This window comes from Clinocottus analis, unplaced genomic scaffold, assembly GCF_023055335.1.
Source record: "Clinocottus analis isolate CAN_PGR_092001 unplaced genomic scaffold, fCliAna1.0.p SCAF_19, whole genome shotgun sequence".
Lineage (NCBI taxonomy): Eukaryota > Metazoa > Chordata > Actinopteri > Perciformes > Cottidae > Clinocottus > Clinocottus analis.
The window spans coordinates 7,119,000-7,144,818 of NW_027175920.1; the positions used below are offsets into that span (position 1 = coordinate 7,119,000).

The 25,819-nt window shown below is 42.6% G+C and overlaps 1 protein-coding gene across 1 annotated transcript in view; it reads right to left on the reverse strand.

Moving 5' to 3' along the window:
- LOC137789400 (attractin-like protein 1) overlaps positions 1-25,819 on the reverse strand; it is a 56,064-nt gene that overhangs the window by 25,873 nt on the left and 4,372 nt on the right. The window contains exons 3-23 of the mRNA XM_068582951.1: positions 25,588-25,701; positions 25,229-25,357; positions 24,544-24,752; positions 23,663-23,837; positions 22,726-22,813; positions 21,998-22,259; positions 21,429-21,612; positions 21,166-21,320; positions 20,918-21,002; positions 20,523-20,737; positions 20,203-20,321; positions 19,911-20,043; positions 18,491-18,678; positions 16,934-17,147; positions 16,611-16,802; positions 12,322-12,555; positions 11,134-11,271; positions 8,800-8,893; positions 2,060-2,112; positions 407-501; positions 84-162 (exon numbers count right to left, since the gene is read on the reverse strand). Of these exons, the coding sequence (XP_068439052.1) occupies positions 84-162; positions 407-501; positions 2,060-2,112; positions 8,800-8,893; positions 11,134-11,271; positions 12,322-12,555; positions 16,611-16,802; positions 16,934-17,147; positions 18,491-18,678; positions 19,911-20,043; positions 20,203-20,321; positions 20,523-20,737; positions 20,918-21,002; positions 21,166-21,320; positions 21,429-21,612; positions 21,998-22,259; positions 22,726-22,813; positions 23,663-23,837; positions 24,544-24,752; positions 25,229-25,357; positions 25,588-25,701 (3,155 nt within the window). The remainder of the gene's footprint in view (positions 1-83; positions 163-406; positions 502-2,059; positions 2,113-8,799; positions 8,894-11,133; positions 11,272-12,321; positions 12,556-16,610; positions 16,803-16,933; positions 17,148-18,490; positions 18,679-19,910; positions 20,044-20,202; positions 20,322-20,522; positions 20,738-20,917; positions 21,003-21,165; positions 21,321-21,428; positions 21,613-21,997; positions 22,260-22,725; positions 22,814-23,662; positions 23,838-24,543; positions 24,753-25,228; positions 25,358-25,587; positions 25,702-25,819) is intronic.

Below are 25,819 nucleotides of genomic sequence, written 5' to 3' on the forward strand. Positions count from 1 at the left end.
ATATATATTTAACATGAGCTAAGTTTCTGTCAAATAGGTGTTTTAGAAGACAATAAATGAACTGCCAGGTCAAGTAAAAGTACCTGTTGATCCCACCGACCAGGTGATGTTGAGGTTGAAGTTGTTCGATGCATTAATGGACATGTCCAAGTTCTTGTTCGCCTTCAAGTGGAGAGAACATAAAGCGTGAATGTAATTAAACACAAGATAAACTGATAATATCACACAGACAGACGCAGGAGTGTCATATAATGAAGTATGTCATAAAAGCAGAGATATTATGAAGAGGTTATGAAATTCAACAAGGAGTCTTGCACAATTTATGGACTTCTCCAGACTCCTTGTGCGACTTGATAGAAAAAGGATCACCAGCGGTAAATGACGCAGAGTACGACGACGTAGTTACCTGCTCAGGTGAGGCCATGAAGTTGATGGCAGTGTAGTGGTTATCATCTTCTTGGATGAGACTGAAGGTGAATTGATAGTCGATCAGGAGATTGTCTATTTTGTAAAATTGGACAGGAAAGACAGGTCTCATATCCGTTCATAGCATTCGACAGAACACATTAATGCATAACAACAATCATACTAATGAGTGGAAACTTTCTGAAAAACCAAACATGAGCTTCCACCTGTGGCTGACACGAGGAGAGACTGCTGTAACAGCGTAAATATATATATAGAGATGCACGCTACGTGATAAGAAACTTCCAAGCGATGGACTGAAGGATGGAGACAAGTGAAATCAAAATGTCTGTAATCAAATCCAACAATCAGGGGCTACAATTTACTCATCAAGCAGAGAATCAGTAGGAATACCTGACCCTGACAGCGAGCTCCGAAAATCCCCCTGCAGTGATTATTAAAGTATCCAACGATTCATTAATAGTGGGCACGTATGCTTTCAGTTCACCAAATACAAATTTTGGACTGTGTCCTGGATCCAGAGTACAGTTTTTTAGTTTGAAAGTAATTGGGCAGTTGATGACTATAGTTCTAGAGGGCATTATTTACATTTTTTACAATAAATAAAGGCGATACAATTTATCTGACTTATTTGTTTTCTAATTCATAGTGCAGACGAATCGAGTGCACGTCATTTGGTCTACGTCCATCAAATTGTGCCAAAGACGAAGAGTTGCTGTTTCAACATTAAATATTAGAGATCTAGACGGTATGCATTGTTGACCTCTTAATGCTTAATATCTGTCACTTATGTGACAACAGTTTGCGTAGGTATGTATGCATGCGACAGTCAAACGGCTCTTCTGTTGAACCGTTTGGGAGATAGCAGAAGTGAGAGGTCAACTAATGATGCACACTGTGGAGTGGCTGGATAATGTCACAATGAGCGCATCATCTTAATCCATGTGGCCTTTCAGATCGTCAGAGGGGTGTGGGGGGGGGGGGGGTCATGTTTACAATACTGCGTAACAGAGCTCAAGAGAAAGTCCCATTGGTGTGCAGAGGTTAAAGCAAGCTCCAGGCTTTCAGTTCCCATCTTCCCCTCATTGAGCTGGCTGTCAGGCTGTGGCATTTAAAAAATAAATAAAAAAATAAAAAAAAAGGGACAAAAACTTGGCAAAGGCTCTGTTGTCAGTGGCAGAATGTCGAAAGAGAGGTATACTGCAGCACCGTGAAGGACGCCACATCATGCAAATAAACACACGGAGCACAAACAAAGTGCGGCGTACACAGGAACGCCGCTCCACCCTGCACCACGCACCTCGATAGGTTTGTGCTGCACACTCGCGTCAATCTAACATTTAGTCCAATTTCTAAATTAGTGCATGAGGAGCTGGGTGATGGAGGGAATGAGGAGTGAAGAGTTTTTACTCCTCCGTCTCCTTGATTAGCTCAATCCCTCACTCCTTCTGATGCACTTGACATTTTCACGACAAGTCATTCTGTCACTGAACAAGCGCCCCTGGTGCCACAGTGCTAAGATGCTCCATCTGCCCTGAGCAAGAGTGGAAGTGGAGGGGTGAGAGAGGGAGAGAGAGAGGATAGCAGTGTGTGTGTGTGTGTGTGTGTGTGTGTCCAGTGCAGAATTACTCACAGTAACAGGTTCCTCTGAGTGGATTGCCAAGGTAACGGTTTTCTGAGTCACATCTGCAGTGAAGAAAACAGAGAGGCGATGAACAAGATGAAGAAGAGTGCGAACAGATTGAGAGCGAGAATGCCTCCTCATCAGAGGCAGTGTATGCCGAGTGCTGCTGGCGCCTCATCAAGTCTCTTACTTCTGACAAAGAGGAAATAATCTCATAATCTGAGTTTCCAGAAGTTAATTAGTTCCCTTTATTTATTTATTTTACTTTTGTTTATCAAAGCAGCACACCGCCATGCAACAAACTCAATGTAGCACCTGATTACAGAGAGCGGCATTTTAGAAGTAATGTACCAAGTTTAATCCCTCAAAGACCTCGGAGCAAGGAGCACGTTTTATGTAAATGACTTCCGATTTGATTATTTGAGATGTATAATCCTAAAATGAGACGTGAAAGCCAAATCAAGAATAACCACCAATCGAGGGGAATCATTTTGAGGGAAAACGATCAGATAGGACTGCGCTCGTTCAAGCTTCAGACATACAGCTGGCGAGTTGGGAACGCAAACTTCATGAGAGGTTCGAAAAGAGCTCAGGGCTAGTTTGACTTTGTCATGTTCATCAACTCAGAGTGTTAGGATTCAGACTTGATCATCGGCGCTCAGGGCGAGGGTCGCAAAATGATCGTCTTGTTAATGTTACGTCTTAGGGAGAATACCCAGAAACATTTCAATATCCAAGTGCATCCAAATCATCTTAAATGCAGAATCTGTCTTTATTCTGAAAAAAGCCTGAAAAAGTTCAAAGGCAATATAAATTTTAAAAAAGCCAATGTTAATAAAGACATGTTCTTCTTCTTCTGGTTCGGACTACGTTAAGGACTCTTGATCTCTGGCAGCTGTTTACATCTGCATGGAAAAAGCAGAGGAAACGGGGAGTCCACTCTGTAGTACATTTAGTATAATTATACATACTAAACCTTTCTCACTAAAAATTAGAATTAAAATGTTTTTCCGATAATCATACTTAAAAAAAACCCCACACAAATCTACTTCTGATGCTTTTTACAAACTCTTTTTCACTGTTAGGCGTATTCATTTATACATGAAGCACAACATAATTAAAGACACTAATGGCCTTCACCGGGGAAGAAATATACAGTTTAATTTCCCCTTTAAAGACCCAGTAAGGCAAAAAAAAAAAAAAAAAATACTTTTTCCAATTCTTCTGATAACACAACTAAAAAACTGCCAAATAAAAGAGGCAAACAAAATGAAGTAATTTACAGAAGAAGAAAATATGAACTACAATAACCCCGCATGGTTTGTGTTTATACCGAGTGTGAAATGACTGTAAACCGGGGGCCAGCGAATCTATAACTCAAGCTAATGAGTGTCCTAACCCGCGGCTAAACACGGTGGGAAAATTGGACAATTACTAAGTTCCATTTGCCTCCAATTCATTGTTGTTAGTTGACAAACACTCTAATTTTAAAGCCTCAAACATCGCAACTGTCCCCCCAAATAGAAAAACACAAACACTAACTGATTCTCGACAGTGAAAAGATGCACATCGCTTTGGAGCATTTTCAGATACAGTCTCCATAATGGCCTGCAGAGTTGGATTAATAAGTTTCTAAAAACAGCCTGATTTAGACATTTTTCTGTGCGTTCACTAAATAGACGGTTGTGAAGGGGTTTGTTGGGGTCCTGTGAGGTCATGCATGTTGATCAAACCACGGCAGATAAACACTTTACTCAGTTTGCACACAGATATCGTAGCATAAGCCCGACTTTTAAATCCAGTGCTGCCGAGCAAAACAATTTAACATCCACAGAGAGAGCCATCAACTGTTCTGTGGTTATGTGTTCATTTGGCTCATGGCTTTTGAAAGCCTGTAATGAGGATGAGCATATGCCGGGGTTCAGTGGATTACAGGGTTTGTTATCTCCCTTTTAATTCATCGCTCTACTGTCTCTCATTCTTTAACTGGCTACAACTCACCCTGAACTGCGTCATTCCTCCGCTGTGAGAAGAAGAACTAAAACGGCACTACCAAAGTGAATATGACATTAAAAACATACGAAACACCCATTCTTACGCACGTTTCGTTTCAGTTGTTGGATGTCACAGAGACTCAATAAGAGTTGTTCAAATGTGAGCATCAGAGGCGGTGTCGAGGAGTCAGAGAGGACATGGAGGGGGGGGGGGACCAACTGAGAGACACGAACGCCACCAAGGAGGAGGTGGCCGAAAGTGATGTTACAGTGAATGACTCGGCCTCTAAAAATAAAGCCAGACGCCATCGACGGCATTACACAATAACAGTCAGTCAGATGTCTGTGAAGACGTGTTCCAACACCTTAAATACCAACCAGAGAGTGATACAAGCCAAAAAAAGTGGTAACATGAGCTCTGATTTTGTTTTCGAACGGGACTTTAAATATGAATACAAATAAGGTTTATTTATTTTATCGTATATAACGCTCTGTCTCCCCAACAGTTGTTTCACTGGAGCTGCTGCATTCGGAGGTAGCTTCATCGTAAATACATGCTTTATCACTATTAAAACGACCTGGTCAGGAAGGAGTCTGACTCAACATCTACCCAGCATGTCCTGAAGGACAAGCTTCAGTGCTCTAAATGATCTAATGGGGGCAGGACACAGAGCTGGGGAGGAGCCAGCTCCTGTGCTCTGACTGTTAATATTAAATAGGCAAGGACAGGGTAGAGTGCTCTTTCACCACGCTACAAAGGACGGGGTACAAATGCCGCCACGGGCTTTTGAACCTTACAGAGCCTCGCTCCCGGGGCGTTTCAGCTGCCTGGCATTTGCAGGAGGCAAAACATACGCACGCCCACACGCCCATCGCGAGGTGTATAATGCAACTCCCCGCCGCTGTATCTTAATTTAATCTACACCTGCATGCATGCGTGCACACATCTGAACTTCAGGCAATGCCCCTCTGCTGTATCTTAATTTAATCTACACTCAACTTGGAACCTTTGTCTGGTCCTGTGCACGCACGGGGATTTGACAGACACACACACACACACACACACAAACACAGTGCTATGAACATGTACTATGTCCTTCACACATACACAGGCTGGAGCAAGCCTGTGTTCCGAGTTGCTCCCCGTTACCTCCAGCACAAGAAGAATCCAGAATAATGTATGCATCCAAATAAGCACTATAATAAGAAATATTTCCCTAACCGCTGTCGGTTGACTCATCACGCCGTAACGCAGCGTGGACCTCATCAATTGTTTTCAAAAACAATTCTATTCTGCACTGATGCACCCTTCGCTTCATTACGGCAGCTATTATTTTGAGGTCCTAATGGCGTCCGTGCACGCGTGAGTGAACGTGTGCATGTGTGTGTGTGTGTGTACTGATGTGTACACTGTGGAAAAGACAGAGTACCCTTGTGTAGAGGTCTTTGTTTAAGGGTTACTGCTGGGGATGGTGCGAGTGGTTGGCGAACACGGGGTTGGGAAGACTGATTACATGTAATGAGATACCAGGAATTGCATTATAAAAAATAAAAAAAAACGCAAAACACCCTAACGGTTAGTCAATACATACAAACGAATTAGATTACACTTGGCTAAAAGTGATTGGTCTAGCATGTTTGAATGTGAAAATTGCGTCTTGATTTAGAGATTAAATACACCGCTAAAATAGCAGTTGTCGATGATGACGACGCTGATCTTATCATGGCCTGCAAATGGGACTGAATTAGCAACATATTCTGGTGGTTTATGTTACTGGCTAACTTTTAAGCTGATAATCAGTCATGGGCTGCAGAAAGCGTTCCCAAAACAGTCTCCAGAGCTGTATGAGCACATCCTCCCTCCAAACGGCTGATGATGATTGGCCTGCTGGTGCTCGGCGCCCGCTCTGATACGCCACTCTGATTTTCGAAAAGGGTTTGGAAACCGAGTCGTTTGTGTCGACTGTTTGCCACCTGCTATCAGAGCGCCGCTCTGCATTGTGCTGCACGGCATTCCATCTGGTAGCGGAAATTAATGTGACATTTTGTCGTTTGTGCAAAGAGTCATTCATTTTGTGTCAAAGTCAACAGAAAAGCACGGAGACTTTTGTAGAGGTCTCACCCTCCTCCCGCCTCTCTTCCCTCTGAGCACTTGCCTGTGTTCTTTCACACAATAGTCGTTTCTCGCCTTGCCGTCATCTCTGCCGTATTATACAAGAGATGAACTTTGTTATTGAACAATGAGTCCCTACAGGTGTTGCACGTTCTACTCCTGTTCCAACATAGTAGTGGTCAGCACCAAGTTTCTGTCCCATTGGCTCCGATAACAACTCAGATCAATACCTGTTACACCATTTGTATGAGGAGCAGTTTTCATCGGAGTGTTTATAACAGCACATTTATGACACCTGAATAGAGATTTGATAACTAATGTTGATATTAACAATCAGGAGTATAAAAATAAACATGCAACGATATAAAAAACGCTGTAGAATTATTTTCTTGTGCACAACATTTAATACAAACACAATTTTCATCAGAACATGATGCCTCAAGGATTAGTTAGAGACTTAATATAAAACAAACTAAACAGGGCACCTTCTAGGGCATGCTGACGACTATATCTGACTAAACTGTGGTAATTTTATTCAGCGAGAAGATGTCTCAATAGAATCAGTGTTACTTGTCCAAACTCGGATTGACTTTTCAATATTTGTATTTCTTCTATCAGAAAGCTTCAGGTTCATTTAGGTGAGGTGTAAAATGTGAAGCTGAGTTCGTTGATGACAAAACCTTAAAAAAAAAAAAGCCTGAATATGTGATTTTGATCCAGCATTAGAGACATTTGGGGATGTGACCTTCGAGACAAAGAGGAACAAGGCATGATGTGTGGGTGTGTATGTGCATTTGTGTTTGCCAGTGACCGCTCCATACCTCCCACTGCATTAGGGGTATTAAAAAACATCAGAGTCCATTCTGCTTACAACTGGGAAAGCAGACAGCTAAGTGGAGATGGTCCTCCCACACCAGAGGAATCCACCGCATCAGCAGAAATTGTGCTGGAGGTGGAGTTTCTGGCCAATAATGGCAACTGATGGTTTTTTTGTTTTTATACCATCGAGTCCAATCCTCCACATGAGAAGGAAGAGAGCAGCTCTTAGTGATCAGAAATCAATGCTCTTGAACTGTGACCTCACAGTCTATGAATACCATTACGTTATTATAACAAAAGGGTTACTGAAAGTCAGACAACTTCAGGATTCAAGGGCTGAACAACATGGGGAAATAATCCAATTTATTTTAAGACCAATATTGCGATTGCAATTCAAGATGCAATTTCAAAAATTGTTCATTACTTTCAGTATAATTTACTATTCACAAGCAATAAATCATTCTATAGTAAGATCAACACAACACTGGATAGAGTTAACATATAAGCTGCTCTTTTATGTTATGTTATGATGAACTGAGACATTAATTGATATAAATGAATTTATTTCGAGGCCCTTTCCTGCATGTCATTCCCTCCCCCTTCATTCTCCAGAAGCACTAATGAAGACAATACAAAATTGTAAAAACAGTACATATTTTTAAATACTGTTTAAGCAGCAGTTTGGGGTTCAGTATCTTGCCAAAAGACACTTTGACGTGTGGACTGAAGGAGCCTTAGATCGAACCGATTATTTGACGACCCGCTTTACCTCCTGAGCCAAACTGCCCCAATAAAGAGCACAAAGTTATAGCCATTATGTTTCTTTGTAATTGTTTTTGTAATTGCTTTTATTGTTTCTGTTTTTCCATGTAAAGTGCCTTTGAGGATCTTTTGAAGCGCTGTACAAATAAAATGTATGATTATGATTATTATTATTATTAAAGTGCACACTGTCTATAGCGCTATACCACCATGGAAATATTTAGATAACTGAAAGCCTCGTAAACAAGTTATAATCCATTCCTGCTGCAAATTCCAGACTGACGTTTTGCATTTATTCAGTATAATTGCAGCTTTTGCGATTTTAAAATTGTGTTTGATTACACTGCGATGTTAGCTTGAACATAATTGATTCTGCTCTATTCAATCAAATTGAGTTTCCATTTGACGTGTATGTACTTATTTTCTGTTTTATCCAAGACAGCGTTCCAATACTGAAGATTTGTTTTGGAAAAAAAAAATGTGTGACAATTCGTGTCAATGCCATGTTATCAATAATTGTATGAATAACTTATATTGAATCCCGAGCAAAAGGGTCGATTTCATGAATCTGTATATATCCTGTTTGAAATTTTCAGGTAGTGATTCTAACTCTGTATAATAAAAGAAGCCATTTATATATATTTTGAAATTGCAGAACCAATATTCATTTTTCTTTTTCACAAACAGCACAAAATACCCTCCCATATATATATCCGTCTCACTTGTCAACACGGGTTTCCCTTAAAATAGCCCCAAGCATTTCATCATGGCTTTATCCCAAGTGTTTACGGGCCGGATGACAGGCCGCCCAAAGACACACTTTTGATTGACATTACCTCAAGTCAGTGAATTTCCTTTGGAACGTTAAGACCATCTTTCACTTCACCTCTCTGTTGCAGGTCGCAACTTTGGGAAATGGAGTGAAATGGCCGGGACCTAATGTGCAGCTTATAAAAACCTATACTATGAAATTCTGGAGAAGGCAACCATCTGAAAAACTAAAGGGCTGCAAATCACGTCTGTTTAGTGTGTTTGTGTGTGTGTTTGTGTGTGGTACTCACAGCTGGCACTGGTCGCCTTTGATCCCCTTGGTGGTGCAGAAGCACTTGCCAGTTAACACCTGGCACACACTTGCATGACCATTACACTTACAGGCTGGAAGGGGCGGCGAAACACAGCCCGACAGAGAGAAGACAGAGAGAAACAGAACAGAGGCATTGTTGATTAGCATCAAACGAAGCTAATGATGAATGAGGTTTGTATGTGCTCGGGCCAGGTTAGGGATTTCCGACATTGGTTTAAAGCTTTGAGTTTGGGTTATCCTGACGGCACATTAAAGCCAACAATGTCCACAACAACAGTTGTTTACCCCGACTTTTAAGCACCAGGCTAGTTTCCACCATTGCTCGCAGTGTTTGTGCCAAGCTAGGCTACTGACATCTCTCCTGCTGTACTGCGAACGCAGAGAGAGGAACTGATATCGATCTGGGTGAGAATGGTAAACAAGTGTATTTCCCAAAAGATTGGCTGAACTGAAAATCTGAGACACGATGGAGAAATATGCACCCCCGAGATAGGACACTACGATACCTGCAAGGCACCGGAGTGCGTGTGGAATACAAACGGTGCGGCAATGGATGTGTGAATTGACTCCTTAAAAGTGCTTCTCGTGTGGCTGCCTTTCAGGTTTCCACTTGGAGGACAAAAAAAGAGACCGGTTTCCAATCAGTCGACAGAGCTTTAAAACAATGCGAGGGTGTGTTACATCAGGGTCAGTGGACACAGTGCCGAACCTTCTTCGGGCAGATTTCCCGAGATGGTAGATGTGAGTATTTCAGGTGACAGGACTGCTTTTAACAGAGCGTCACAGCACTTTCTCCTGCACTTCTTGTTATTGACAGCTGGCAAAACAATGAGTTAGTTGTACTTACTGTGTGCAAGTCACACTGGATAGGAGTGTTTGCTATGTGCCCACTGTGCGTAAAACAAACATTGTGTATGCAATGGGTTCCCGGTCTATTTGCATGCAGTAATGACACATAATGACTTTGAGTCATTTTGTCCTCAGGCTCCGAAAGAATAAGAAGAACATTCCCCTCCCAGATGCTCACGTGTAGTTTCACTTTACAGGTTACAGATATAGCCGATGCATCAACAGATGGTATCGGAGACTATCAAGCTCCCAGATGTGTGTGTGTGTGTGTGTGTGTGTCTCACAGTCTGGCAGTTCAAACAATAGCCTCAATGTAATTTCTCAGGAATGCTATTCATGTGTCATGAGGGGCCAGTGTGGGTAAATCTCCTCTTGACAAGGATGCTCTACTACCAGTCAATCTATATTTATTTACTAATACCCTGGGACTGTTATTGAACGCACAGAGCCATTTTATATTTAGTTAAATGCCCGTTGCTTTGCTAACAGCTTAATGTTTACACCCTTCCCCACATTAAATTCGGCACGCATTATGTGCTTTTGCTTTGAAAACATGAATGCCGTATAAATTATGGTTTGCAGTCACTCCAGTAAATTTATTCTGCACCGAGCAGGAGACACGGATAATAAATCTGCATTATGTGCGATTCAAATCTCAATCAAAACAGTTTTATATGTGGAGAGAAAAACCAGAGTACCACACCCTGACAATTAGTACAACAATTAAATCATTGTGGATATGTGTTGGAATTTGTATGATGCCTTTATTTTGTTTCACAAATCTCAACAGTCCTGTATGTGTGTGTCTGTGTGTATTCTTGATGCATTTACAATTACGATGCATTTCTATTTTTAACAAAATGAGGCTTCAGGGTGTGAAGAAACAGACACACAAGAAGTCAGTATTTGACCTTGAGCTTTACCTCCACTTCCCACAGTGCATCACATCTGCTCTAATGTCAGGAAGGCACAGTTAATCTTTAGTGAGACTGGTATTTTAGAGTTTAGAGTTAACACAGGAACAAATAAACCAACAGAGGCCAGATGTCTATTTTACCTTTAGTTGTTTTCCTGTTAACACCTTTTGAAACCAACATATGGAGGAATATTCTCATTAATCAAACAGGGCAGACAAATTGTCACCACGTTTTTATCAATACACAACAGTGCCCTCTGTTGGTTAAGATGCTGTATTACTGTAAGTTTATCACACAATGTACTAATTAGAATTCAATAAGTAAATACTATTCCTCTCTGAGGACACACACACGGCAGCTCTGGTCCAAATAAAAATATCGAGAATGTAATTTGTGAAATTAAATTCATACAGATTAAGAAAAGTTCAAAGGGGCTTAAGATGTGAACAACATGAATTGATTGCACACATGAAGACTTAACGGATTGACGTGGTGTCATTTCAGTGAAGCAGAGTACATCATGTCTGAGGGGATGCGCCACTCACCCTGGCATTTGCCGCCATTAGTGGGGTCTCCATGGTAACCGGCCATGCAGGTCTGGCAGTGAGGGCCGGTGGTGAGGTTACGGCACTGCTCGCACACGCTGCCGTTCACGCACGTGCTGTGGCCGTTACACTGGCACGCTGGGAATGAAAGAGAGAGAGCGGTTATGGATTTTAAAGGAACGTCTGGGTTAACGCTCTCCTGTATTCAGGACACGAGGGAAAATGAAATGTCAGATTCTGATTACCGTTATCCTAATTTTTGCTTATATTGGCAAGCCAACAAAAGGCCGACATGGATTTATGTTGTATTTTAATGATCAGAGACGACGGGGGGCATTTCTGCCAACATGCTTGAAGTCACAAGCGTCTCCATCCTTCTGCGAGCTGGTTTTGAATAGTTTGTGTCCAAGTCACACCATCGTGTTGATCATGCTCCCTGTGGATACTGAACAGCTACGATTTGACACCAACCCAAAAAAATTTACACCTAGGGTTGTTGTTGTTGTTGTTGTTATTGCTTCCTGGAAAAGCAACCGCACCATCAGAGCCGTCAGGAGCTGGTGCCTGCCATGTCATACTAATTACTATTTAATCAGCCTTGTCTATTAAAATGTTTTTAATGGCTGCAACTTTTAATGAACCAACATTTCGGTGTCCTCCTAAAAATACAGATTCAACAGCTAATGGAAAAGGATATGTATATGAATAGAAGACATTATTTTAAGTAAGACATACGTTAAACTCGTTTGTTTTTGATTTAGATTGTTAGAATTAATTCCACCACTGAGAATGAAACATGTCATCAAAGACACATTGAGATGTGCACCTAAAGGCTTCACCCCATGTTAAGGCAAAATATCACCTTTCCATGTCACTCATTTATAAATTACATATGACTGATTCCACTGAGCACTTCCTCACATTCTCATATCACAACCAGCTGTCATCGTTTTACATGATGTGGTTATATGGACTGGGAATGTAACGACACACCAGCATAAGGTTGCAGAGCGTCAGCGGGGAGGGATTAGTTGCATAGGGAAGCCGTAACGTGAATCCTTGATAAGAACATCGTTTTAAACTTAAGACGTGGCAGTCAATAGGCAACAACAACCTCTCAAGAAGACCCACTGATGACAAATTATCTGTAATTTTAGTAAGACAAACAGTAAGTGGATCCCCTCTCACCAGGGCAGTGAATGAAGGCCCACTCGTAGCCCTTGTCTTTGGGGCAGATGCCCGGCTCCAGGATCATGTCCCCGCTCTGTATCTGCTGGCCCTGCTTCCCCACTCTCTTCATCGGCCCTCGGTAGGACCCCTCTGTGCAGAGGCCCTTCCCTGTGCTGCTGGGGTCTCCGCACCAGCCGCACTCCGGCTGCTCCAAGCATTGGGAACACGTCCGCAGGCCTGAACAGTTCTGGGCTAAAAAGGAGAGACGAAGGGTGAGGCACTTTTATTGTATTTCTGATAAGTATCATAGCAGAAAGTTTACATTCCGGTTGCACTCTTCTGCTTTTTTTAACAAGGATTTAAATCCCAAAGTGTGTCCATCCTTAGCCTCATTTGTCTATATCTTTGTGTGTCGTCACCTTGAGACCAACAGCAGTGTGCCAAGTGTCACAACAAGGCCGGTGGTGCAGTAAACAATATCCTGAAGGAGGTTGCTTTCAGGGAGCCTTTTTAACAGATAACCTAAGTCATTTTTTAGCGTTTAACAAGGCCTGCAGATTTAGGAGCATTATAGTGCTTCACACTGAAAACACAAGCTGGTTATCTGATGAGCTGCCAGGACCTCAGATTTAAGAGCACACGAGAAAGAGAAGAATCAAGTGCTGAGCATTTAACAGTTGATCGAGAGCCAGGAAAGATCCAGAAAAGAGACAGTGAAAAGTGTGTGACTTGAGCAAAGTTCAATCAAAGGCTAAAATGTGATGTGTGAAGTGGCACCTCGCTCTGAACCCAGAGGACGAATGCCATTTTGTCAGTTGAGGGATGAACTTTCAGACCACTAAATTGCTTGACAAGTTTCAGCGCCGCTTCTTACCTAATAGACAGACACTTGAGACAAAAGAGACCAATACTGAGTGCTTTTACCTCAGTTTATGTCAAACAAATCTCCCGCTATGCCGCTAATGGATGTGAAACCATGACGACGGGAGAACAATCAGTACAAAGTACTGAAAAGCCATTTAAGTTTGTTTTGATGGCAGGATGCAAGTGGCAGATTCCTCACTAACAAACCATTCTAAGAAAAGAAGCAGCCGGATGAAGACTTTTTTGTCTTCCAGACACACAATGTTGAAACACAAAATCTGGCATGAAAACAAAAATCCACATTTTCCGCAAGGATTGAGACAAATAAATCAATATGTGTGAGCGTGAACGACTGAGTCTGATGCCTGGAGCCATTACATAAATTGGATGGTGATTGTGACTGTACAGCAGAGCATTGGTCAATTCATCCAGTGAGAACGGTTTCCACCAGCCGAGCAAATATAACTTGTCTTCTCCGAGCAAAGTCTCTCAACGGCAATGTCTCAGGTTTGAATATATTTCTGGAAGCTGTCAAAGTGCAATTTTAAATGTGGAACTTCAGCAGTCAATCACAAATGACATCAAAATATCTTTTGGAAGAAAAAAAAGTGTAAAACTCTGGAGGCGCAGACTTTATGAGATCAGTTTATTTTCCATCCACTCTGCTTGTCTGACGTCTCCTGTGGTTACATTTAATTTTAACCGCTTGCAAAGTGTTCTCGCTGGATTTCAGAGGCCACAAAGATTATTGATCAAAATGACAACCTCGCCACTTCAATATAAATGCCTTGACGTGTCTTTTGAATGCACTCTGCAACCAACAGATGACGAGCGTCGCTTTAATCAACAAGTATCCTGACTTGACTTCTAGACTCTATCCAAATTCCATGAAGTCTTCTGAAATAAATGTTTCTCTTGTATCAATGTTTCTGCACAGATGACGCAGTCGAGCCAAGTCGCCCAAAAGTACGATGATTCTAGTTTTAAAGACAAAAAGCATAATAGTGAATATTGCGATGGCAGAGATACAAAATTGTGATTTGCTCACGGCTCTTTTTGCAATAAAAACATCATAAAAAAACTAATAATCAACTAATAAGAAAGGTTTGAACTCATGACATCATCCCACCAACAGTCCAAAACTTAGAGATTCATTTTACTACCTGAGCGTTGGGTATTGGCACCAATTTGACACCAGTGCTTAATCAATAAACCTCGCTGTGAGGAAGTGTTTGGGATCATTCTCTTATGTATAAGGCAACATCAGGCGTGACCATGGAATTCCTAACTTCACTCACAAAATATAAAAAAATAAATACATAGATTTAAATGTTCTGAAATAATGTTATTTGATAGCAGATCGGATGATTTGGGTCAGTATCGGATCGACGTCCAATCGCACTATCGGCATAAAACTGGAGCCAAGAAAAGTTAGCCAATTTGGCTTGAAAGACGACTGAAATATTGGAGCAATTATCTGAATGGCCAATTCACTTTAATCAACTAATTGTTTTCAGTCTAGTCACATACAGCATCGTTGCAGGAGCAACAGAAACAGAGGAGTCGTCGAAGGGAGCAGACAGGCCAGTCCCACAATCAAAAGATCCAATAAAGCGCCAAGGAAGATGCTACGAGGAAGGAGAGAAAGTCAACTCGACCTTGCATGTTTAAAATTCTATGTGAAGTAAACGCAGCTTCGGGGGATTTGCTTTTTGTTGATGAAACCGATAGACCGTGTGTTCACAGCGGCGATGTGATGTTGATGTGTTTGGTCTGACTGTTTGATCTGTAAGATACGGCTTAGAAGAAACCGAGGAGATAGCACTACCTCTATGGCGACAGGTAGAAATCACCAGAACTACAGTTGGAGGTCATGAATAAAGAGCCCTTCTTGATAGTAAAAAAACAAACTACCAACTAATAGTAACTCACAAAAAACAACTACTGTGCAATGTCAGATCTGCAAAATTAGACTATATTCACAGTACACCTTTTCAAAACCAAAACGGGGCAGTCGACTGAGGTCTGTGGTTTGAAGTAGTGTCCTCGGCATAAAAAGAAGCCTCAATGTGCACCGAGAGGAAAGAAACATAATAAGCGAGGTAATTCAAGACTCTTTTGGAGTGAATGTGAAGTGGCACAGTCGGCCGGAGCAAAAAGAAGGAGGAGAAAATACAGAGAGAATTTATAGGACACTCTTCTCTGTCCTTCATGCCAAAAGGGACAAATTCCTTAAAACAAATATCCACAGTGCTACAGAAACGTCCCTGGGTTAGCCAACAGCAGCTGACAAATTAATTTGAGACCGCACCCTTCAGCTCTCTAGATTTGTTACTCGCTAAACTGAGTCGAGATGCTGTTTTTACGGTCTGACTCAACTTTGGGGATAATTCATACATCAGGCAGGCCTGAATGACTGCATTGACCTTCAGGTGTGGGAGCTCTCGACTTACCGATGTGTCCGGTACTTATTTAATTTACTTTTGGACACGATAACAAATAAGAAGGAGATGCGTTTCCTTGTCCCGAGACATTGCTTCATGATTGAATCTAAACCTATTACACTATCTGTCCAAGAGATGTGATCCTGTTTCTTTTTTTGTTGTTGCTGCGATTGAGTGTAAAGCACCTTTTAATCTGTGTTTTATGATGAATTTAGGGGATAAAATAAGTGATCACATTCCAGTATGAACTCTAGAAAACATGTTTAGGATAGTCAAGAAATGATGACAGAACATCTGCTCATTAATAACGCAAGTATCATATCCACAAAATCCACAAAAAGATGGCATAGGCAGGTACATACAGTAACCTTTAGAGCGTTAAGACCATGACAATTATGGTACTACCTCTAAGAGAGCATTTTAAATTCTGTTTATTTCTGATACTGAGGACTTTGGCCGATTAGCATTTTGCAGCTGAATTCCACCACAACTAATATAAAGTGATCAAAGTTGCCTCTGGCTCATCTATTATTGAATCCTAATCCAAAAACTACAATAACGTTACTGTGTGTGCAGCCCTCCCTATCAGGTTTCTGAGTGTAGTTATTTTTAGGCTTCTGGGAAACTGTTCCTTGATTCGTGACTGTCTTTAAACCACTTACATCCAGCAAACAGTAACAGTCCCTCTGCAGAATGGTCAACAGGGAAATCTAACAGTTAGGGTGACGAAACACACACACACCCCTACACACAGAGTAATTGGCCAATACAAAGAGAGAAGAAAAAAAAACCCGCTACCAAAGCCAATCACAGGAAACTAGTTCAATTTTCGCTGTGACACAAACACCTTCCACTTGAAGCGATTTCCCCCCCTTAACCTCTTTTCTGGCAGTGATGAATATTGACCGCTTACAGAAAGCGTGTTGCCGACCACCTTAACGCCGGACCACAGACGTCAAAGAAGTCTCATCGAGGTCACGATTAGTAAAAGACACTTACCCACACAATCTCCAGTCTGCCACTCCAGACACTGGCCATAGGGAAACGAGATGACGTAGGCTGTTGAGTCGACGCAGCGCTGCGTACTGCCGCACCACATACACTCCATGGCCTGGCTGGTGCAGTTGGCACAGTTGGTGTGCAGCGAGCAAGGCTTCTTACAGGGAGGACGGGTGCTCTGATTGGGGTTTCCTGGACAGGATGGGGCAAGACAGAAATAAAGGAAATGAAAATAAGTGTTTTTCTCATATCACACTGTAATTCCTACGTAATGTTACAAACAAATAACATTAATGCTGTATGAACTTGCGAGCGACTCTCACCGGTAGCTTTTTCACAGATGAGGCCGTGGGCTGTGGCGGTGCATGGATTGGCCCTCAGGCCTGATACCTGAGGCTCCTCCAGATAGGCACAGAAACCAGAGTCACTGGGCTCGCCAGGTAGCCAGCGCAGGCTGCTGTTGGTGAAGGGAGACATGTCCTCCCAACCCCAGTACGACACGTTGATTTTTCTCAGGCCCACCCAAGGAGACAGCCGCTGTGGAGACACGACAAAAGGCTAAAGACGCGAACAACTAAATGTACGTTACAAAAGTAAGACACGACATCACAGCTCCGCCTGCCTTTCTGCTCCAGCGTGCCGTTTACACCAAGGAACCGAGAATGCCAATTAAAGTCTGCTGAAAATAATTTCACAGATATGATTACTTATTTGCCTCCAGGATTCAACTTTTAATGTAATGTGAAAATGATGGGAAGTGGCACGCCAAGGTTCTGTTTGGATCAAACAGGCGCATTTCAACCCAGCAGACTGACAACAAATGACGTCCTGATGAATAGAGAAGCCAAACTAAAATTATCAGTCGACTCCCCGATTATCTTCCAGCGCAAGGTGGGTGTGTAGCTGTGGCAAGATGAGACGGTGAGCGTTTGCCTAAAAACAGCATTTCATCTCCTCCGTTAAAGATGAGGAGGCTCCAATTAGGATGTTGTTGGGACAATGTATTTTTGGTTTCAATGAACAAATTATAATTTATAAGCTATGATTCATGCATCGTTCCCCACTGTGTTGTGAGGCCGACTGGGCTCAAGTTGCAGCGTATCACAGTTTGGGGTTAGAATAATTTTGGAGCTCGATGATGGTGAAATGCCAGAAACACACACTTTTTTTTTGTGCATCACAGATGCTTGTTAATGTGTAGATACATTTGAGCTTATTCAGAAGAAGAAGAAAAAACACATAAAAGCAAAGGAATTTCAAAGTTATACTCTGATCAAAGTGAAGAGTACAAGCAAACCCGCCTCAGCAGGCTTATTTCTTAGATATATGCTTATGATCGCTGCTACTGATGGTGAGTCATGTGGCCCTGGTTTGTTATATAAAGTAGGAGGAAGAAACTGTGATGGTGTTACAAAAGGATAAAATATTTCAAACAAGGCAAAACAAAACTAAGTGAGGTGCTGATTAGCATCGTCTTATTCGTCAGGTGCTGCATCTCAGATTTCTGCATAGCATTGTTGTCTAGTTGTAATTGCGTCATAGTCCAAAACGAAGCATATAGTTTGCGGCAGAGTGGAAACAATTTGCTGAAAAATGGTTGAAAGACACAAATTACACGAGCTAAAAGCAGAGCTGCAATCAGATGGAAAACAGAGCAAGCGCATGTACAAAGATGATCAGGAGACAATCATCACAGAATGCATAACTCAGAGTAGCTGACAGGCTCGACGAGCAGAAAATCACTCCTCTTTGTCAGCTAAAACCCAGATTGTAAGCTGCATACCCAATCAGCCCGCTTCTGATGACACCTGAACAAATATTGGAATATTGGCGACACAGCATATCGCATGATCAAGTATTTACATGAAATATATATTTACCTTGTCTTGTTGCTGGAGCTTCTCCAGTTCCTCGAGGACAAAGTCCACCTGCTTGGAGGTGGTGAGTGAAGCGATGTTTCCATTGAGGTTTTTGCAGTAGTGTTGGGCGTTGTCATAACTCTCGCGGCTGGAGTTGATCCTCAGGCAGGCTTCCCCTACCTGGCTCCATCCCTCACTGCACTGCTGGGCTGGAAAAAAAAAAAAGTATGGTGTATAAGCCACGGGCCAGGTATGCTATTATGTTAGTAACGACATAGGCCTTCTCTCCCTTTCGTGCCCTTAAATTTGTAGGACACAAAATGTGAAAAACTTGTTTCCCTCCTAGAAAGTAATTGCAGGTATAATCATTTTAAGTTGATTCAGTGAACTTGTTAGCGAACAGTTGCCGTTTACACATCCAACAATGATCAACTTCTGCAGCAAATATCTAATTATTTAGCCTTTAAATGCTCCACAGTGTCGACCAGGAAGTATTTTACTTCATCCGTCTACTATTTGGTGCGAAGCAGGTTATGTACTGTGGGTTTTTGCTGCTTTTTCCGGGGTTGCACTGACCCGACTTAATCAGTCCAAATATCGATACCTGAGCTTGGGGTATCGGCCGATACCGATTAAATCATGAGCTTAACACCGCTCAACGGGGGCACAATACTATAGACAAAGAAAGCAAGTAGAGAGCACAGTCAGGTACGCAGCTAGCAGGAAGTTCTTATTTATAACCTTAGGGTGTAATTTGCACTTATTTTCTTTCGAAAGATGTAGTTATTTTTGGAGGACAAATTGCCAGTTAATTAATGCTTCTCATAGATAGAAATGTATCAATTTCAGGCATCAGACACACACACACACACACACACACACACACACACACACACACACACACACACACACACACACACACCTTTAGGAGACAAGGCTTCACAAACTGAAAATTATGGATAAAGTGACTGCAACAATTCTTCAGATTCAGCCTGAGTCAACATTCGGGAGGGGGAGTAGCAGGTGAGAGGTACATTTAATAATCTGCCAAAACTGATAAACAACATCAGGATGACATCTTGAAAGTACGTCCCTGCAAATACCAAATGCTGTTTACAATACAATGTGCAAATCCTGAACTTAATGAATACCTGTTTAAACATTACCTTCAGGTCTGAATGTCGGTGGAGACATTCCTTACACACAACACGACAACATCTCACAACATAAGTGCTTTCTGTTATGAAGTGTTAACTCTTCCAGCAGACCTTGGAGATCATGTGTGATAAGTAAGTGCTGCACTTGGAGCACCATAGAAACAGACACAGTAAATGTAACCCTCGACTTGTGTCACGTACGAGAATTTCATCCAAAGCCTTTAACAAGGTGGTGTGTGTTTGTACATATGGAAATGTGCTTGGGGGTCCGACATCCATCTTACCTGGCAAAGCGTGGCACTCTGACTGATTCTGGTCCCACTGACAGTTGAGATTCAGCGAGCAGCTCTTGCAGTTGGCGAGCTTGCTGCACACCTGCTCGTTCCGCACCGGACACTCGGTGAAGTTCCTCACGTTCTGCAGAAAAAGAGAGGAGAAAATAATAAAGACAGGAAGGTTAACAAAAGCGTTGAATTTTTATTTTAAAAATCGATCAGGAAAGTGTTGCACTGTCGTTTCAGCAGGAGCGTTTCAGAAGCGCAGAAGGGCTCTGGCGCCCCCTGTAGGACCACTCACTGAGGTGCAGTTGCTGGAGGCAGAGATGCACTTCTTGTCGTCACACCACTGGCACCCGTTGGTGTTGGCTGTGCAGCTGGCGCAGTCTGAGAACCGGTAGCAACGCTCGTCCACTGTGACTGAGAAAGACATGTCATTTTTTATTTGCTGGAAATAGTTCCTCAGGTATAAGAAAGTAAACTGTTTTTGTCAAGTTTTTGTCTTTTAGAATAGCTGAGTGCCTAAAAGTCTGTTATCACTCTGGAGGAGCAGTGTGGAAAAAAATAAATATATTAGTGTTTTATATATGCAGCAAAATGTTGAGTGTCTGTCTCTCTCACCAGCTTTAGGAGGGCAGAACGGGGCAGGAATGAGGCTCCCAGTCACCATGCTGGGTTCCCAGGGGAGACAGCGGCCTCTGCTCCAGATGCAGCGGACCCCTGGCCCCGCCGTTACACACCCTTCCTCTGCCAAGAAGGCCTGGCAGCTGGGAGGTCGGTATACAAGCACATCGTTGAGCAGCATGCCGGAGAAGCCCCCAAACAAGTACATGGACCTGAAAGAAAACGTGACAACAGAGTATAAACAAGGAGGAACAACAATAAAGAAATAATTGCTTGTTCCATTTTTATAACTTTTGAGAGGAGGATGGGGGGGAACTCAAACAGCCACAAGAGAGTCCTAAAACCTTCAGTTTTTAAATAAACTGTCACACAGTCCAGAGTGAGAGACTCACCCATTGCTGACCACAGCAGAGTGACCAAAGCGGTTGACATCCCTGTGCAGATCTGGTTTGGGCAGGACCCTCCACTCATCACAAGCTGAGGAACATAGAGGCAGGATATGTAAGAGTGAAGCCGGTTTAGCATTGCGCTCATGAAATCAAGAAGGTTTTTTAACGATCATTATTCCAGCTATTGACTCCACTGGAGAGGTCCCCATTCAAACCGTGGCATAATGTCCAGAATAATACAAGACTCCTACCGATGTCGTAGGCAAGGAAGTCAGCAGAGAAACACTTGGCGCCGTTGCTGAGGGATGTGTCGTTGTGCGTGTTGCCGCCGAAAACGAGCAGGGTGCCGCTGAGGAGCACGGCCGAGTGCAAGTACCGCGGGAAGCCGCTTTCTCTCAGAATGAACCTGGAACACACGCATGACACGCGTTTCAAGGGCGAGCGTGACGAAAAACTATCTAAGAAACTGTCACGTATGCGGACAAGAATGCAAAATGAATATGTGTTGATTTACCACGTCCGGGTGCTAACGTCGTAGCGGTAGAGGTCATCAACAAGGCCGTATTTGTTGGCAGGCAGCGCCTTATAGCCTCCGTGGACATACACACTGCCACTGGCACTGTCATACGTGCTGCTGTGGCCGTAACCTCCCTGGGGAACGGCGCCTTTAGTCTCAGGCACCAGCCACGTGTTCGACCCTGACAAGGACACATGTGCATGAATCTTTTAATGCAGGAAAACGATCAGTCGGAAAAAGCTGTTTTTGCTGGAAGGTTTTCAAGAAAGGAAGAATGTATTGGAAGCATTATAGAAATTATTTCCTTTTCAAATCATTTTCAGATTGACTGCTGTGGCTTTGAAATTGAGCTCAGTATGATCAAAACACTATGCAAAAACAATAGTTACGTCAGCTATTATTCTCCTATTAGAAGAGGACATTTTACTGTGGATTAAAACTGCCTGTTTTGTATTAAAGTAAAGAGAAGTCTCAAGCACATGTTTTTTCCTACAATGTACATGATGTCATGTGATGGGAGGGGTAAAAGAAATGTAGAGAGCTGATGGAGCGAGACACAAACTCACTCAGGTTGTACTCCTGAACGTTGCTGACGTAGCTGTAGATGGGGGAGTAGCCAAAGATGACCAGCATAATGGCCTCGCCCTCCTCTAGTGGAACGCAGTGGGCCGAGTGACCCTCCACAGCATACATCTGAGACTGTGCCGGTGGGCCAACCACAGGGTTTCTCCGCTGCCACGTCCGACTGGGCACGTTGAAAGCCCAGAGCTCGTCTGTCACATTACCCCAGCCCGCCTCCAGTTTCCCACCAAACATATAGATATCATCCTGAAAAGAGCAGAGTTGAGTGTGGCATTAAGCGTGCAGAGAAGCTGATGCATGCTGCAATAGAAGTGAAATGAAATGCAAACTTTTGTCATGACAGAAGACACCTTTTCAAACAAGCCTGTTTAGCTGAAATGAATTGATCTACTTACTGTTAGATGTATTAAGTCACAGTTCATACAGCTTGCTTATGTAAATAAAAGGGAATATTGCAAACAAACAATTGTGTTTTCCCAGTAATCAAAGATATACATTCAAGTCTCTAAGCTTTGTGTCTGAAGACATGTCATCATTCAAAGACATGTTAATACTAACAATTAGCAATTTCCCTTGAAAGTGACATGTGTGGCTTCCTTTTGGTGTGAGCAAACTTTAATTGCTGTTTCATTCCTAATTCCCCCCTCCGTCCACTAAAGTCAATTTTCACCCAGAGATTAAGCCATACGTGTGTGTGTGTGTGCGCGTTTACCTGGTAGGCAGCAAGTGAGTGGCCGTATCTTGGCACAGGGCCACTGTTGATGGGAACAGTGTTCCAGATGCCACTCTCCAGGTTGTAGCTGCAAAGCAAACCAAAAGAAGATTACGCTTTAATGCATTAAAACTACATCAATGTAGCTTGTCCCTTCACATATTGTATTTTGAACTAATTATCAGCTGATTTAAATCCCAAAATGTCGCAATTTCTTTCATAACGCTTGAGTCTTCCAGCCACAGGAACTACTTTTGTTTCGCTCAAGGTTTTGCTCATTGATGAGCACAGGGGAATACATGTTTGTGGTCATGCACAATAAAACAGGACAACTGGTTATATCATCCCACATTGGTTGTTTATTATAAAATCCTTTTGGAGGCCAGGATCAATTTTCCTCAGGAATCATAGCACCGGATGGTAAACACAGAGCTGGAGAAGATGGAGACAGCTTGTCCACTCAATTTCAGTGAACTCTGAGCCAGAATATGAGTCACAGCAGCAGAGAAGTCCGTTCTGCATATTATCTGGAGAGTCATCCAAGAACACTAAATACTAAATTATTAATTTAGCTAAGTGAATGCGCCACATATGCATTTATAAAGCACACCATTTTAACCTGAACTCCCACACTGACAAAGGGAAACAATTAGCCTCAACACTCTGTTATTGTTTTCTCAAGGGACTAGAGGGACTGATGGTATTCTGAGAAGACATCAGCATATTTTTAGCAGTTGTTACTTAGGTAATCACTCAAAAGTGAGGGCACGGTCAGGACATCATCCGAAACTGGGGCTTTTAATGGGGCAAAAACAATGAAATCGCTGTGAAAACATCACCGACAATAAAGAGGATACACTTGAGGTTTGTTGATCTGAACATTGGAGAAACACGCATGCTTGTGGAAGACTTTGAGACACGCTGTGCTATGACCTACTTGAGAATCATCTGGAAGGAGCTGTAGTTGAAGGTGTATCCACCCACCACCCACATGACCTTCTCTTGCACCACGGCCTTCTGGGAAGCTCTGGCGAGGGACGTGCCAAAGGGCTTGACGCTCGGAAGCACCCAAAAGGACTCGGTTGAAGGTACAGTTAGCGAGCAGTCTGGGCCTACAAGACAACATGACAGAGGAGTTTCAGCCCGAGGCTCGTGTTGAAAGTAAACAACAATGTGCATACATACATCAGATGCCGAACCTCTTTCAGGAATGGACACGTACTTTCATTCCTACTCAAAGAAACTTTGAAACGCAAACATACCGCTAACAAAAAAGCATGACTACTTCTTAACCGAACACGGCAGGCAGGGAGGTGTGAATATGCTAAACTGTGTGTGAATGAAGGTCGTGCTGGAAAAAAAAAAACACAAGCCTCTGCTAATGAGTCTGTCAAGTTTCATCACGTGAAAGCATTTGTTTCCCTCCAGCTGGAGGTGCGTAATAACGCTCGGTCACAGGGCTTATCGGAGAGATACCAATCAGCATTATGACACAAATCAACACAGCTGTTCACACTTGTCTGCTAACACCTCAATACGTCTTCTGACACAATGCTACAGCTGACATGGGAGGAGCAAAAGCATTTTACAACCTGCGGTTGCAAAAGTATGTTGCTTATGATTCATCAGTCAGTGGTTTTCTTTCACTTTTTAAATCTTTCGTTGAGGTCTCTACAAAACAATCTGACATAGGAAAATTCCACTTATGTTGACAGTGAAGCAGAAAAAAAACGTGGGACGCCAGAACAATGAAATTCTAATTGGTTTAATTCATTCTTTTGGATCTGGAAGTTCGCAGACATCTGAGCGTACTCGTACCTTGCCAGCTTTCATTGCAGACGCACAGCTTCTCCCCGGTGAGGTCGCAGTAGCCGTGGTCGGGGCTGCCGCAGTTGTTCCTGCAGTACGGGATGTCACAGGCCTCGCCTTTCCAGTACTTGTCACATTCACAGTACACTCTGCTGGCGGCCGAGTTACCAGGGGTGCACTTCCCGTGGCCAGAGCAGTTATTGGGACAAGAGTTGATCCTGGACAGAAGGATGTTTTTCGATGTTAACGCGTGCACTATTTAAGCCACTCGCAGACCTTTACTTGGAGACTGAGGAAGATTAATGAGTATCATCTAGCACTTGGAAAAGGTGCGGTCGGTAAAGAGATTGTAATGAATGAAAAGCAGGTTACTATTAATTAACAGTGATTTTTGCTGGAGGTTTTAGTCCAGCAGAAAAACAATTGTGCCAGCCTCTGTGTTACTGAACAAAGAAGCATTTTACCATCAATCAGCGAGAAGAAAATAAATGGACCTGGAAAACTGCCAACTGCAGTTTAAAAATAAATCAGACACATCAATGAAAACCTGAAATATGTCTAACAGAGGTGACGGCCTGAAACCAAACCTTAATGGTCACGCTGAAGAATCCAACTCCAAAAGAAGAAACAATGAAAGGTTTTAAATCATGTTTTGGTTGTAGTTTAAGTTCAAATGGAGCACCGGAATACGTACGAGTAAAATATTTCAAAGCCCGTTAGGTTGTAGGCAGCATCGCTGAAAAAGTGTAGTAGTGCGTAGCCTGAAGTCGTCTCAACTTCAGGAACCGTCTCATTTCCTCTGATCTCTGGCACGATGAGGCCGCTGTACAGAAGTGCAGAAAATTCATTGCCATCACTTTCTCACAACTGTAAACAAGTTACAGAAACAAACCCACAACCATCTGCTCAATCAGAATGAGCAGACACATGCGGCATTAGGTGAAGAGCAAATTAGGACAACCACATAATCATGGCCCTGACTTAAAAAAACGTCCATCCAACCAATACGTATTTGCAGTTTATAATTAATAACCATGTATTAAACTTCCTCACCTGAACACAGCAACCAGTGGGGCATATATCGAGTCCCCGTCATACACGTACATGTGATCCCAACTACATTCTGTGGCAAAGTGGTTGAATCTCAACCGAAGGACCGCATTTGGACTGTGGAGGAAACAATAAAATAAGGGTTTTGGTTTCGTGCATAAACGTTTTAACATACAGATTATTTTTTAGTCACGCCAGGATTCAGACATGAAAAAAATAAAAGAGGTACACTTCC